Source organism: Pelodiscus sinensis, chromosome 20 (genome assembly GCF_049634645.1).
Source record: "Pelodiscus sinensis isolate JC-2024 chromosome 20, ASM4963464v1, whole genome shotgun sequence".
Classification (NCBI taxonomy): domain Eukaryota; kingdom Metazoa; phylum Chordata; order Testudines; family Trionychidae; genus Pelodiscus; species Pelodiscus sinensis.
In genome coordinates, this window is record NC_134730.1 from 30,089,918 (window position 1) to 30,105,280 (window position 15,363).

General features: G+C 51.0%; 2 protein-coding genes across 8 annotated transcripts in view; one reads left to right on the top strand and one right to left on the bottom strand.

The window, feature by feature from the left end:
• RFNG (RFNG O-fucosylpeptide 3-beta-N-acetylglucosaminyltransferase) lies at positions 1-10,013 on the bottom strand. 5 transcript variants are annotated; one of them, XM_075904228.1, is made up of 10 exons: positions 9,885-10,013; positions 9,097-9,208; positions 7,298-7,845; positions 5,931-5,979; positions 5,246-5,348; positions 3,831-4,095; positions 2,196-2,281; positions 1,933-2,098; positions 527-612; positions 1-299 (listed from the first exon to the last, which is right to left on the bottom strand). In XM_075904228.1, the coding sequence occupies exons 3-10, from the start codon at positions 7,790-7,792 to the stop codon at positions 233-235; spliced, it is 1,317 nt and encodes a 438-aa protein (XP_075760343.1). In that variant the 5' UTR covers positions 7,793-7,845; positions 9,097-9,208; positions 9,885-10,013; the 3' UTR covers positions 1-232. The 5 variants fall into 5 exon arrangements, with proteins under 5 accessions (XP_075760343.1, XP_075760346.1, XP_075760342.1 ...); XM_075904231.1 differs by having other exon boundaries at positions 3,831-3,984; positions 9,748-9,886; XM_075904227.1 differs by having other exon boundaries at positions 9,748-9,886.
• Positions 9,879-15,363, top strand: part of GPS1 (G protein pathway suppressor 1) — a 20,576-nt gene continuing 15,091 nt past the window's right edge. The window contains exons 1-3 of one of the 3 annotated variants that reach the window (XM_075904224.1): positions 9,880-10,016; positions 10,569-10,772; positions 15,150-15,242. In XM_075904224.1, coding sequence (XP_075760339.1) covers positions 9,984-10,016; positions 10,569-10,772; positions 15,150-15,242 — 330 coding nt within the window. In that variant the 5' untranslated portion in view covers positions 9,880-9,983. Of the gene's footprint in view, positions 10,017-10,176; positions 10,405-10,568; positions 10,773-15,149; positions 15,243-15,363 lie in introns of those variants that run through there. The other 2 variants (XM_075904225.1, XM_075904226.1) reach the window with 2 other exon arrangements.

Here is a 15,363-nt window from a genome sequence, read left to right on the forward strand (position 1 = left end):
ACAACCTTAGAGACATTATATGAAGAGCAGGAAGAGCAGAGAGCAAAGCACAGAAGTGTTTCCTTGGACCATTTCAGATAGCAGCTGATGAGGTCTCACGCTCTTCCCATGGGAATGACGTGGTCGGGGGAATCTTGCTTTTGTAGATTGTTCTGGTTTATCTCCAGGAAAAGCATCCTGTCCAGCCTTGTGGTGGGGCGATACCAAATGATGAGTTTACGATGAGATGAGGTCACAGTAGATTTTTAGTGGGACACCAGGTGGTGTGAGGGTAGAGAAGACAATGGACAGATCTGAAGCTGTGAAAAGAGAAAGAGGAGACGATGACATGGTATGAGCTCATCAGTTTGGGAACACCCGGGCCAGAACTCTTGGAATGTGCACGCATCTCAAAACTGCCGGGAAACTGGGCTGGACCCATGCGGAGGCGATACAAGACATGCTGACCCAGCCTGTGTGCTTGATTTTCCTGCAGCCATTGGTATGGACAGAGCAAGCAGAGTTCATTTTGGAAGCAGGTACTCACCGGGTTGGATCTTGCTGCAGGCCAAACACTCCTGCCACACTCACAACATTGTGTTTGTTCTCAGGGCCCCCGTAACTCAGGGTGACCTGAAAGAGCAAGTATGTAAAGTCAGAACCTGCAACAGAGCAGAGTGCGCCTGAGTGGAAGAGGAGGAGGATCTAAAGGGAAAGAGGTGCTATCCTAGCTGATCTGGGTGTCAGAAGTTACATGCAAAAGGTGATAGTTTGCTTAGTCATAATGGTTCACACAGGATGAAAGCCATTTGAGAGAACCTGCTGACTACCCAAAGGAGAACTGGAAGAAGAAACCAGACAGGGAGACAAGAGGAGCTGGAGGAGAAGATACCCCCTACGTTACCAACTCTATGTGTAAGCTTTCGAGTGGGAACCGTCACCGTAGCGTCTCAATGCCCAGCACCATAATACAAAATCCATCCTCACATCCGTCACATTAGCCTCATTTTACACAGTGGCTCAATGGCAGTGCAGGGAACAGCTCTCAGCCTGAGTGCAGAGCCTTACCAATAAAAGCGTGCTCTGCATGAGCCCAAGAGATCAGGTTAATCTCCATTAATCTTCAGCAACAAGATTTTCTGATTAGCTATTGAAGTTAGCAAAAAGGCAATCGCAAAGGGAGAGCCAGATCCACCAATGCCTACTTCTGGTGTGATTACACCTGGCATGAATGTGGCCCTGAAAGTGCATTTTTATTGCCAAGAAAACAGTTACAACAACTCAGATGAGTATTCTGTGGGAGAGCAGCTATGTTCTTGCTTAGGGTGTACGCAGATAAGTAGTGGAGGAATTTCAGTGACACCTATTGTCCGTTGGAAAGATGCTGTAGAAGTAATTGTTTTTAAAACAAGTTTATGTATTTGAATGCTCACAACCAATACTGATGAAACCTCTGTAGCAACTGAACACTTGCGTCTCTCCCTTCAGAGAGGCTGTATCACTTCATATATGATCAACTATTCAACAGTATCCCTGTTATTGGTAGGAATTAAAGCTGAATCACTTTGCCAAGCAAAGATGCAAATCCTAGTGTCTCAAATGTACTGTAAATTCTGCCACTTGCTCAAGTGGTCATGGGCCTCGGGGAGTAGGAAGGAAGACAAAGGTGGCAAGGTAATGGCCTGGCTGGGACCGGAAGGGAGTCAGAAAAAGGGAAAAATAAAGGTGACCCAGCTGGCCAGGATGCAAATGCGCCTGTTGTCCAAATGTGGACTGGGTCTGCCTGGCCACCTACATAAGCAGCTTGGAGTAATGGTGGGATTACAGGCCTGATACCATCTGCCTTTTCTGAAAGCCAAGGACACAGGTAGCAGCGGTGATTTCTTCGGATCAGCCGGAGAGCGGCTCGCAGGCCAGGGCCTGCTCGGAGCAAGGCCTGAGGCTCAGCCTTACCTGCTGCAGTACCAACTCGCCTCGTAATCTCTGCAGGTTCTCCAGATGGGAATGGAACAGAGAGCTGTGCAGCATTTTCACTTCCAGCAGCCCCTCGATGATGTAACCGATGGTGCAGTCGTCGGGAAGACGCACCCTCTCGGCAGTGCTGATGAAGTTACCCAAGCTGGAGAGAGAGAGAGAGGATGGAGATGGAGGACCAAACGCTCCTCAAGCCTGGCAAAGCCAACGGCATGGGGTCTCTGCTAGTGAGGTGCATTTACCTGGCCCAGGGACTCATCTTCAAGGCCAGGCCCCGGCTGATGCAGAACCCTGCTCCGCCCGTGGCAAACCAGAACTTCACGGTAGTCTAGGGAGCAGCAAACACAACAAGACACAAAGAGACACGTGTTAAGGAGGGGGAGCTAGGTTAGGAGACCTGTGGCACCTGGAGGCTAATCGATTTGGGCATCAGCTTTCCTGGGTAAAACCACGCTGCATGGAGTGGACACGCAGCCCCTGAAAGCTCGGGCCCAAGGAAATGTTAGTCTCTAAGGCACCCCAGGGCTCCTGGTGGGTTTTGTTAATGCTACTGGGCATTTCCCATCTGGCCAGGGGAGGGAAAGGAGCTTCTGCTCTGGATGCATGAGCAGAGCACGTAGTGGACTTGGGCTCCCCCCTGCCCCCATGGACTCCTGGAAGCCGTGTTGGACCAACTCCTCTCACTGCAGGCCAGTGGAGTCAGACAGGAAACAGGGAGCATCCAGGGAAGGGAACACCAGCGCTGCAGGCGAGAACTGAGGGGAGGCCCTCCAGAGTCATGGGCAGCCTGCGACAAGCCTCTCCAGGGAGACCCCAGGAGCCCTACGACTCACCAGGCAGGGTTTCTCCTACCAGGCCTCCACCTGGCTGTGCTGCCAGTGAATTTAGCTGCTGGCTTGACAACTTGGTACCCGCTGGCTTGGCCAGCGCTGCTGCTGTGTCTTATGACTGGCATGCTGGGGCTCCAGGGAAATACCCGCCCAATGCTGGAAGTCACCGAGCTGTAGTATCACCCCCAAGGCAGCTCGGGGCAGCTGAGGAGATCCTGGGACGGTCCAGGGGTCTACAGCTTTCCCTGCCTATGCTGATTGGCTGTCCGCTCCAGCCCTCTCCCACCCCCTTCATTTCCTCACACAAGCTCCGGGCTTAGGGGGACCGTCCTTCCCAAGTGGAAAACTGGGACACCCAGAGCACTTGCCCTGCCCTGCCCCCTGCTGCTGGCCCCCCTCTCAGCACTCCACCCCCCTTTTTCTCTGTTGTTGACAAAAGTGGGCCTCTGTCCCGTTTGCTTCTGCCAGTTGATCAAGCCAGTTAGAGCGAACGGGACAAATGCCCCTTTTTCGGGGAAGAAAGAGTCAGGATGGCCGGGACAGGACTTTGAAAAGGGACGTATGGTCACCCTATAATGCTACACTTGTCCCTCGTTTCCTCTTCTGCCGTCCCAAGTGTCCCCCTCCTTTCATCTCCCAGATGCCTGCCTCCCGAGCCACGGCACTAACAGGCCATTTGCTGCCATCACGGTTTGTTCTGCCCCTTCTCTCACCCTCTGTCTGGGGGCTGGCTCTACACCGATGCCTGTGCAGTGCCTAGCCCCAGGGTCCTGTGCAAACATCATTAACAAGAAGCAAAAGAGCCTCCAAACAGCATCTCTCTGAACTAGTGGTGCGACCAGCAGAAACTGCCCCTGCTGAGGGAGCTTCCCTCACACCCACAGACTGCAGCAGGGACACCAGCGAGGGGAGAATCCCTGCTTGGCTCACCAGACCCTTTCTAAATGCAAAGTAACGCTGAGGTTTTGCACATGGGGTCTGGTGGTTTGAGCCCTTCTGAGAAGCTTGGGGGCTGGGAGAGAAGGGGCAGCTGCAGAGCGCGTTTACCGAGCCATCGCTCTGGACATGGTCAGCTGCCTCAATGGGGTGGTCCAGGCTTGGCCTCCCCACATAGACATCCTGGCTGTGTGAGAAGGCAGACAAGAGGCGCAGGAGAGTCTGTGGATTCACATAGTTGTCATCATCCACGTGGCAAAACCATCTGCAGACAAAGCAGGGCAGACGGTCACCAGCCGAGCCCTGAGAAGGCCACGTAAAGTTTCTTTGTACTCGCTTCTCTCCAAGGAGGTCCCGCAGATTTGGGGCAAAGCAACTGGAAAAAAGAGGGGCCTCCAACTGAAAATGCTGAGGCTAGATGCCGACACTGCCTACACGTCCCAACGCGAGGAGAGAGGCTGAGGTCGACAGCCCACTGAAGAACATAACAATGTCCATACTGGGTCAGACCAAAGGTCCATCCAGCCTAGCATCCTGTCTGCTGACAGGTGCTCCAGGGGGGTGGACCAAAGACAATGATCAAGCAATTTGTCTCCTGCCACCCTTCCCCAACCTTTGACAAACAAGAAGCTAGGGACACCATTCCTTACTCCCTGGCTAATAGCCTTTAATGGACCCAACCTCCATGAATTTATCTAGCTCTTTTTTAAACTCTGTTTATAGTCCTAGCCTTCACAGCCTCCTCTGGCAAGGAGTTCCACAGGTTGACTGTGCACTGTGTGAAGAAGAACTTTTTTTATTAGTTTTAAACCTGCTACCCATTAATTTAATTTGGTGTCCTCTAGTTCTTATATTATGGGAATAAATACATAACTTTTCTTTATTCACCCTCTCCACACCACTCATGATTTTATAGACCTCTCTCATATCCCCCCTCAGTCTCTTTTCTAAACTGAAAAGTCCCAGTCGCTTTAACCTCTCCTCATATGGGACCTGTTCCAAACCCCTAATCATTTTAGTTGCTTTTTTTTTTAACCTTTTCTAATGCCAGTATATGTTTTTTGAGATGAGGAGATCAATCTATACGCAGTATTCAAGATGTGGGCATACCACAGTTTTATATAAGGGCCGTAAGATATTCTTCATCTTATTTTCTAACCCTTTTTTAATAATTCCTAGCATCCTATTTGCTTTTTTGACCGCCGCTGCACACTGCGTGGACGTTTTCAGAGAACTATCCACGATAACTCCAAGATCTCTTTCCTGATTAGTTGTAGCTAAATTAGCCCCCATCATATTGTATGATGTGAGCACTTTCTTGCTATCACCTTCCACCTGACTCTTGTCTAGCAGTGCTCCTCTTCCCCATGCTCCCTCTTCTCTATGCTCACCACCACTGCCCTCTGGGATCTCAGCCTGAGTCATGCCCTCTCACTTCTGGGACTTGAAAGAAGCAGGTTGGGACTTCACTCCCATTCTGAGAAGAGGGGAACAGAGCGACACTTGGACCAGTAAGTCTCACGTACTTCCGTCCAGATTCAAGGAATTTATCATATTCCACAGACATCTTGCAGCAGAGCGCCTGGCGGGTGTGAACAGCAGAGCAGTTGGTGTTGATCATGTGATCTCCTAAAGAAATGAAGGTCGAAAGGGTCAAGACTGGATGAATGCATAATCTGGAAGAATGAGCAGGTGCCCCTCTTGAGCATGCATCTGAAGCAGGGACGTGGTGCACAGCTTCTGCACGTGTGAGGCGTGGGGTACTTGCAGCATGAGCATGTTGCCCCCAAGGTAGACGGAGCTTGATCCTGCCTTGAGGGCGGGGGGCTGGACTCGATGACCTCTCGAGGTCCCTTCCAGTCCTATTATTCTATGATTCTATGATTCTAAGGTGAAGAGCATGGGACTGTGGAGCTGGCTGGCAGGGCAGGAGAGTTGTGCATAGGGACAGTGCACAGGGCGGGTCATGCACATTAACCCTCAAACAGCTCTGCTGAAACTTGCAAACGGAAAGGAAGAAAGTGCCCGGGAAGACGAACCCAGTGACGGACGCTGATGAAGTTCCTTCAAATTAGGAAAGAGGGAAACAGCATTTCCCCTCTGAAGCATTTCCAGCTTCCTTGCCACCATCACATGCACAGCATGGAAGGAGACAGCAAGTCAGCATCCACTGTCAAAGAAGCAAGTGGGCATTTGGACTGCCTGGCTCACCTGCTCGGAGGCGCAGCTCGGGGTCCTCCCAGTCTGTGAATATGAACGTCTGTGGGAGACACAAAGACATTAGGAAAAAAGGAGCTTCCCTTTCCAAAAATCACCCCCTGCCCAAATAGAATTGCTAGTAATTTATCGAGTTATTTGTCAACGGCCACTGTGAAAAGAACTGGTGTTGGTCCGCTGCCCGTGGGACGGCTTCCTACATCACAGAAACCACCAGCACGCTCAGGATTGATTGACTCCCTCACTGGCCATTTCAGCAGAGAATCCAAAATGGAGCATCTCTCCTATCCCAGGGAACATGAAAACGGCCATATTGGGTCAGACCAACGGTCCAGCCAGCCCAGTGTCATGTCTGTCGACACAACAGATAATCCTCACATAATCCCTCCCCTGCCACCCCCCCTTCAGAGAAACAGAGGCCAGGGACACCATCCCTACCCCTAGGGCAGGGCAGAAGCATCCCAAGTTCAGGAATAAGCTGTTTCTCTCATTGCCTCTGTTCTTCCACCTCACCCCAAAAGACAGCACCATCTGCTTGGCTGGATATTGCTCCAGACAGTCAATGGGCCTAGAGGAAGCAACATAACTCTTGGGGGAAAATGAGAGTAAAAGGTAAAAAGATCCAGTTAGTAGCAACAGTATCCTAAGCAGGCAGCAGGAGAAGATGCGTAAGACCTGGATAAGATTTTGTTACTCTCCAGAAATTCACTGAAACATCTCCACTAAGGGACAGATTCTGTGCTACATCTCATACGAAGACTCGCTCACTGTACCAAAGAGTATATCGGCCGATGGTACGGGCTCAGAATCATCAGTGCTAGCATCAGGAATTGTGGAGGACTATGCAATGGTTTCTTCTATTATACCAACTTGGCCCACTTTCTCCAGCTGCAGCTTCTCTCTGGACCTATAGCCTTTTATTTTAAGTGAATTTAGTGATACTGTCTTAAACCATTGTGGATTCGGCTCTGGATGCTAGTTTCGAGCTCAGCAGAGTCTGTCTTTCAAGTTTTATGAGAATCACACACAAGGTTATAATTATCCAATCAGAGATCAAATCCCAAGAACACTCCTGCACAAGTTGCAGATCTTGGTCCGCTACAAGACAGATTGTGCATTGAGACTAACGTTCTACCACCCAGTAGCAGCTCATCTAACCTTTTGACCAGGTCTATTTGCAGGACCTCAGTTCCTAATCCTGGAGGGAAGAACATGTCTAATGAACTGGTGGGGAATACAGAGTGACATTGCAGTATGAACATGAAGGGCGAGGGGTTATAGCAGATCCAGAATCTACAGTCACAGAGGGAGAGAGACTCCCACTCTATTACTGTCCTATCCCGCTGAGGGAGATCTCTCACCTGTCTTTTGGCCTGCGAAATCCAGGTTTGGAAGAGCAAGTGCAGCCTAGTTTTATGATACTTTCTTGTCGTTTTCACAGCGATAAAAATATCCTTCAGCTCCAAATTCTCCTTAATGGACTCATCTGCAGGTCCATGATGGTCCTTCAACATAGTTTGAAGAGGACTGGTGGGGCTCCCATCCTGCTCTTCAAGTTTCGGGTGGGATCCCCCAGCATGTAGGCTGTAATCTCCCCATTTTTCTACAGTTTCATCTTTCACACTGTGTGCAGTATCAGATCCCTCACTGTCCAAACGGTCTGTTGAGCTGGGCTCTGCCTGCTGGTGGTAGAACTCGCTGCAGGAAGCATTCAAAGGAGGGGGTGGACGGGGTTGTGGATAGCCCCCCCGTCTCCAGGTTGTCTGGAGTTTGGGGATTAACAAAAGAAGGAAAGCACAGAAGGCCACAGACAGCAGGAAGCAAATTTTATTGAGCCCAATGCAGGAAAGTGTCATTCTTCAGCCCCCAGGCCCCCTGCCATTTTGCACAGTTGGGATGGATCACAGCTCTGCAGGAGAGAAGTGGAGAGGTTGAGGGCTCTGTGGGACAGACTTGCATCACAGTCTTGCTATATTTTGTTTATAAACTACTGAACTAGCAGAGCTAGGAGTGTTCTGTGCCTGGAACAACTCCTTGCCCTGCCCCATGAAACCTCACTTTCCACTTTTACATCCTAACTCAAGACACTTCTTTTTCCCAAGCCACACTTTGCCCAATGCACACACATTGCTCTCCCTCTCACCAGGGCCTCAGTACCCCCCAGGTATACTCGCACCAAAACCCACTCGCAGGCCTTATCTACACTGGCATGTTTTATCACCAAAACCTGCCTCTTGGCCACAAAATAATGAGGGCGTTCACATTGCGGTGCGACTTTTAGCAGGGGTGAGGGTGAGAAAACACAATTTTTCCCCTCAAAAAACTTCCAACCTTGTGAGAGCCTTTTGTCTTTTCCCCTCCATTTATTGCAGACAAAGATTCTGCTATTTGTTTTGTCCAGAGAAGTGGCTTCCGCTAGTATCCCACAATGCCTGCCCTGATGGCTGTGCTCAGCATTTTGTGATCTCTGCTGCCTTTGGCATGTGCCCCTCCCCTTTTAAAGCTTTGGGGAATGAAAAGCAAATCATTGGAATGCTTCTGTTCTGCCCCACTGAAAACACAGTGGCAGGCAGCCTGTTGCTGCTGGGAGAGGGCTGGAGAGACAGCTATGCTGCTTTGACATTTCTCAGCAGGGAGAGCTCCCAGAGTTACCAGGGAATCCCAAGAAGCACAGGGATCAGCTTGGCCTTCCCACAACACAGCACTGTGGGATGCTTCTGGGTGCTAATGATGTGGCCATGAAACACTGACAATGGGAAGCAGAAAAACTGGTTTCACTGGTTTTCACTTTTGGTGACTTTCGCATGTGGCTAAACCTTCCCAATGTAGACAGCCTCAGTTATAAGTATTGCTGTTTTGAGAGTGGTGTTTCTGTTGCTCTCTGACCTGGCTTCAAATTCCTTATTGGTTTAATTGTGTTAATGGTGTTTTGTATCCAGTTGTTACCATGGAAGTAAGTGAGTAATAACTACCATTAAGAACTTATGAAACACACAGAAAAAGGAAAAACAGTTAAAGCATTTGAAAGATGAGTTAAGATCTGTGTTTAAAGAACTTCCCTTGTTCTCTTTCTTTGTATAGTGTAAAAGGGAGAAGTCCATTGTTTGACAGTCTTTTAAAGAGGTATTAAAGATTTTAAACAGAGGCAAAAGAACCATACCTACTAATTTCTGCTTCAGACACCTAGTTTTTATTGGAGGCATAGCACATCCTTTAGATAGAAAGACAGCTAATCTTCACTTAAATTTGTTGTTGAAGTCTAGTCATGTTTCCTTCAAGACAAGACACACAGGAAGGGAAGAGAGAGAAAAAACTAGCAAAGGTAGAATTTGGTGGAGATTTTTTGTTTGTTAATCAGTTGCTGGAAAGTTATAGTCACAGCATCAGACAGCCAGATTTAGCAAATGTTTACTAGATTGCTAAAAATTGCATCTGGGGAAGGGTTCATAGAACCTTGGGGGTGTCCTGATTGGGGGGGAGGGACTGAACTTGGGGAGAGGTTCTTGTAGTGTTGGGGATGTCCTTGGAGGCACCATGCGTGGGCGGTCCCGGGGGGTGAGACACAGCACGTGGGGGGAAGTCCGGGGGGAGGGAAACACGGCGCGCGGGGGCGGGTCCCGGGGGGGGGAGACACGGCGCGGGGGGGAGCGGGTCCCGGGGGGGAGAGGGTCCCGGCGGGGAGAGGGTCCCGGGGGGGGGGGGGAGACACGGCGCGGGGGGGCGGGTCCCGGGGGGGGGACCACGGCGCGGGGGGGCGGATCCCGGGGGGGGGCACGCGGGGATCTCGCGTGGGTACCCAGGAGCCACCCACCTCCCGAGGGTGACGCCGGGCCGGAGCTCCTCCCAGCAGTTGCCCGGCGCGCTCGGGAGCCCCCTTCCCCGGTGGGGCGGCTCGGAGCCCGGCACCTCCCGGCGGCAGAGGGCCCGCGGGCCCTTTAAGAACTTCACCTGCCGGAGCTCACAGGCCGGGCGGCGTGACCCGGAAGTGGAAGCCGAGCGGAAAGCAGGGGCGGGTGGTGACCCGGAAGTGAAGGCTCTGAGGGGAGGATGCCGTTGCCCGTCCAGGTCTTTAATTTACAGGTAAAGGCTCCGGGGCCGGGGCCGAGTTTCCGGCCGGGGGGGCTGGCGGCGGCGGGAGCCTTCGCTCTGGGGGGGCCTGGGGGCCGCGCGCTGCCCGGCGCCGCTCGTGGCGCGCGGGGGCCTGGCCTGGCTCGGGCGGGGCCTGCGCTCTGGGGGCCGGGCCGGCGCGACGGGCTCGGTCCCGGTGTCCGGGCGCCGCCGGGCGGGAGCCGGGCCCAGCTGTCGGGGGCGGGGCCTCGTGCCCCTTCTGGGGAAGCGCCTGGCCCCGCGGCGGAAACCCTGAGACCCCCCCGGCCTGGCTGCGGGGGGCTAATGGCGAAGGAGCCCCCGGCGGGTGCCGGGTCTCTTGTCCTGGTCGGCGCTGAGCCCCCGCCGGGCCGGGCCGCTGGTGAGCGGGGGACCCGCCTGGGCGCCGGGCTGCTTTCGGCTCTGACGGGGGGGCTGGGCCTGAGTCCGGGGGAGGAGGCGCCGGCTCAGCCAGCAGGCAGGGCCCGAGCCGCCGCCCAAACGCCCAGCGCATCCCTCTGCAAGTTAATCGTCTTTCTTCCTTAGCAGCCAGCGAGCTCTGTGTCAGGGCGAGGGGGTGCGGAGAGTCAGGACAGGATGAGGGATAGCTCAGCCCCCAGCTCAGCTTCTTCATCAGTGACAGATCTGTACTGCACCCCCCACAGCAGTAGGTCAGACCTCTTCCTTCCGGGTACAGCAGGAGACTTCAGCTTGAGTGCCAGCTTGTCCGCTTGCACGCTGCTTTACGAGGTACCTTACGAGAGAGGGCACTTGTGGCGTCAGAAAAGCTTGGAGTGAGTGAGAGAGAGTGAATTGGGTTTTAATTGCTTTGTGACAGTCACTGTTTGTACAAAACCTATGACTCCCTGAAACACCTGATCATGTGCTTTAAAAAAAAAAACACCCTAATTCAAAGTTACAGCCAGGAAGGCACTTCCCCCATCTCTGAGGTGGAGGGGTGGGGGGAATCTTATTGGGGGTTGTGATGCAGAGCGATGGAAGAGGACTATTCTTGTTCTGCACCCAGGCTTTTCCCGTCTGAATTTGTGCACTATCGTTATCCTGAGCACTGGTGTAAATAATCATTCTTCAGTGAGAGAATAATAAACTAAGGCAACTGGGAAAACACCCCTTTGTATACTTATAGTCATTCTGAAACTTCCCTAACTCCTTTCAAAAACTTTTACTTTCTACCCTTGATTCCTGGGGAAGAGAAGATTCTATGAAAATATGGGATAATTTTGTAGTCATGTAAGATTAGTAGGAAGAAAAGATGGTGATACGCTAAGCTCTGCCCATGTGGATGATTAAAATGAGAATTTGTTTGCAGTAGATTGTGTGCACATTTATATTTGTTGATCAGAAGCTGGGAATGAGTGACGGGGGAGGGGTCACTTGATGATTCTCTGTTCTGTTAATTCCCTCTGGGGCACTTGACATTAGCCACTGTGGGAAGACAGGGTAGATCAGGGCTACTCAGCACGTGGCCCCTGGGTTGTATGTGGCTTGCAGCCTGTCTGTTTGCGACCTGCAGTGTAGTTCAGGTTTACGCGGGGCTCAACGTGTGGCTGCTGGATGGGAGCCAAAACAAAAAAGTAGTCAATAAAATGATCTTCTGTTGATATGTGATTTAGTAGTTACATTCCTGGACTGTCATTGGTCATTAAAAGTACGGTCTCATGGGTGGAAATCGGGTAAATATTGTATTTTCTTATCAACAGAACTGACTTAAGTGAGGTCTGTGTGTTGTGTAGTCTTGCCTTAATCTTTGTATTCATGTTGTCAGAGTGAAAAGCTATTTGTGTGTGTGTGTACACACACACACACACTTGCATGTATGTGCAACCACACTTAAGTTGTGGCCGTCAGCATGTGCTGTGAGTATCATTGTGGCTCCTGGTGCTTCCAAAGTTGAGTAGCCCTGGGCTAGATGGACTTTTGGTCTGACTCAGTGAGGTTGCTCTTATGTAAAATACTGTTATGAGTTCTGTTTGTTTTTTCTGGCCGCCTTGAGCTTGAGTCCCCTAGATCAGTGTTTCTTAATCTTTTTGAATAAAGTACTCCTTTAAAAAAAGTACCCCCACTATCTACAGTTTTCAGACACACAATATTTTTTCTACTATTGCAATGCATTTGTTTAAACAACTTAATCGTCGCTGGGCAGGCAATGAAATTTTTGGGTGTAAAAAGTACAAAAATAATAAAGCTCTGTAAAAGTTAAAACAAAAATTCAGTTTTCTCCAACTTTCAGTTGTGTTGATGTATCTGCCGGACTTCTCTCAAGTACCGTAAAGGTACTCGTATCACTGGTTGACAAACACTGCCCTAGATGAGGCTTGAATATGACTATAGGGTCTGCTCTTTCTTGTTTGGGTGGGGCCAGGGCAATCTGGTGGGTATTTTCCAAGTATTATTGACTTATGGCATCAGGAAGGGTCATTGCTTGCAATACATCCTGCTCATCTTTGATGTTTTCCAGGCCAGGGAAATTTACAAGTATAGAAGTATACCACTACCACGGTATAGTTACCTCAGCATAAAACCTCAGCTGGACATACTTGCTCCAGAATAAGCATGCTATTTCCAGTATATCTTTGTCACTTTGAAAGCATCAGAAGCTATACTTGAAAAAGGCACACTTATTTCTGAATAAGTATGCACACAGGGCATTATAAGTATGTAGCAGTACATTTCTCTACATAAAAAAGATGTTAATTCTTAATGGAGATGAGTGGGGCAGTTCACACCTCCCAGAGCTACTGTTCCAGGTTTTCTGTGGACCCCATAGGTCAGTGGTCACCAACCAGTAGATCTTGGAGCTTCTGACAGGTGATCCTGACTGGTTTGGCCAGGAGGCTATTAAGCCCAGCACTTAGAACATAACATAATGGGTCAGACCAAAGGTCCATCTAGCCCAGTAGCCTGTCTGCTGGCAGTGGCCAGCACCAGGTGCCCCAGAGAGGGTGGACCGAAGACAATGATCAAGTGATTTGGCTCCTGCCATCCCTCTCCAGCCTCTGACAAACAGAGGCCAGGGACACCATTTCTATCTCTGGCTAATAGCCTTTTATGGACCTAACCTCCATGAAATTATCTAGCTTCTCTTTAAACTCTATTATAGTCCTAGCCTTCACAGCCTCCTCTGGCAAGGAGTTCCACAGGTTGACTACACGCTGTGTGAAGAAGACTCCCAGTCATTTTAACCTCTCTTCATATGGGACCTGTTCCAAACCCGTAATCATTTTAGTTGCCCTTTTCTGAACCCTTTCCAAGGCCAAAATATCTTTTTTGAGGTGAGGAGACCACATTTGTACACATTATTCGAGATGTGGGCATACCATAGTTCTATACAGGGGCATAAGATATTGTGTCTTATTTTCTGTCCCTTTCTTAATAATTCCTGGCATCCTATTTGCCTTTTTGACCGCCGCTGCACTCTGTGTGGAAGTTTTCAGAGAACTATCCACGATAACTCCAAGATCTCTTTCCTGATTTGTCATAGCCAAATTAGCCCCCATCATATTGTACATATAGTTGGGGTTATTTTTCCCAATGTGCATTACTTTACACTTATCCACCTTAAATTTCATTTGCCATTTTGTTGCCCAATCACTCAGTTTGGTGAGATCTTTTTGGAGTCCCTCACAGTCTGCTTCTGTCTTGACTATCCTCAACAGTTTGGTATCATCCGCAAACTTTACCACCTCACTGCTTACCCCTTTCTCCGGATCATTTATGAATAAGTTGAACAGGATTTGTCCCAGGACTGATCCTTGGGGGACACCACTAGTCACCCCTCTCCATTCTGAAAATTTACTATTTATTCCTACCCTTTGTTTCCTGTCTTGTAACCAGTTCTCAGTCCATAAAAGGAGCTTCCCTCTTATCCCATGGCAATGTAATTTATACAAGAGCCTTTGGTGAGGGACCTTGTCAAAGGCTTTCTGAAAATCTAAGTAAGCTATATCTACTGGATCCCCCTTGTCTGAATGTTTGTTAACCCCTTCAAAGAACTCTAATTCCGTGGTCACCAACCCGTTGAGCGCGATCAACTGGTTGATCGCAAGGCATTTGGGCACCCCTACCCTCCATTTTCCCCCCACCCCCGAGAAGCCCCACTACCTACCTCTAGTGTAGTGCCGGCTTCCCGCGGGGTGGACGGAAGTCCTGTCTGAAGCGTGTGTCACTTCTGGGGGTTCCGGAAGTGTGTGGGCTGCTCCCCTCCCACAGCTCTGTTGCTTGCTGGGGGAGGGGGCGTCGGCCCTGGAGGAGAGTGCCAGAGGGGTGAGTTGAGTGCAGGAGTTTTCCTGCGCCGCGGGAGCGAGGGTTGGCCCCGGGGTTTGGCCACGCTGCAGGATGGGAGGGGGGTTTGGTCCTGGAGCAGGCGCCCTCACGGGTTGGTCGCGCTGCAGGAGTGGAGTGGGGGGGGGGGTTGGCCGCATCGGGCCGCGCCATGGGAGGGGGCTTTGGCCCTGGGATAGGCACCTGCAACGGTTTGGTCCTGCCGCGCGAGGGGGGGTTGTCCCCAGGGCAGGCACGTACGGGGATTTGGTCCTGCCGCGCGAGGGGGGGTTGTCCCCGGGGCAGGCATGTACGGGGATTTGGTCCTGCTGCGCGAGGGGGGGTTGTCCCCGGGGCAGGCGTGTGCGGGATTTCCCTGTACCGCAGGGGGAGGGGGGGGAAGTCGGGCCTGGGGCAGGCATGTGCTGGCTTCCCTCTGGGGGGGAGGGGAATCCTGGGAGGAGGCAGATGCAGGGGACTCTCTGCTGCCACTGGCACTCTGTCCGCGCAGCAGGGTGTTTTGGAATTGCCGTGCGTCCCTGTGATGCTGTAACATGTTCAGAAGATTCACATGCTCCTATTTGCTTGCTTGAAAAGCTACTGAAAGAGGAGACCTGTTGTGTGTGAATGGCATGAGCAGTTCTGACTCTGGATGAGATGTCAGTCCCGAGGAGCAGGACTGCATGGGGGCAGGATCCTAAAGAGATTTTTCCAGAGCAGTGTTTTCATTTCTGCATTACATGTGTGTATCAGTGGAGCCTGCTAGGTTGTGAGCCCGTCTTTAAGCAAGCTGTTTCCTGTGGTCATGTGAATGAACCGTATTTGAGCCTGGATTTGCTGTTGCAGGGCGCAGTGGAGCCTATGCAGATTGACGTAGACCCGCAAGAGGATCAGCAGAATGCACCTGATATCAACTATGTGGTGGAAAACCCAACTCTGGTATGTACTAACTGAGGGGCAGAGAAATGTTTTTGCTTGGCCTCTCCCCCTTGAAGAACTCCACTCTCATTTCCCGCCAGCAAATCTTGAAATGGCAGTCTGACAGCAACTCCCATGAGGG

Coding starts and splice junctions, on each gene's coding strand:
- RFNG (XM_075904228.1), bottom strand. CDS start 7,792: ATGACACTTTCCTGCATTGGGCTCAATAAAATTTGCTTCCTGCTGTCT. Junction 5,349..5,930: donor CGAGCTGCGCCTCCGAGCAG/GTGAGCCAGGCA, acceptor TCATTTCTTTAG/GAGATCACATGATCAACACC. Junction 4,096..5,245: donor TTCCTTGAATCTGGACGGAA/GTACGTGAGACT, acceptor TCTTTTTTCCAG/TTGCTTTGCCCCAAATCTGC.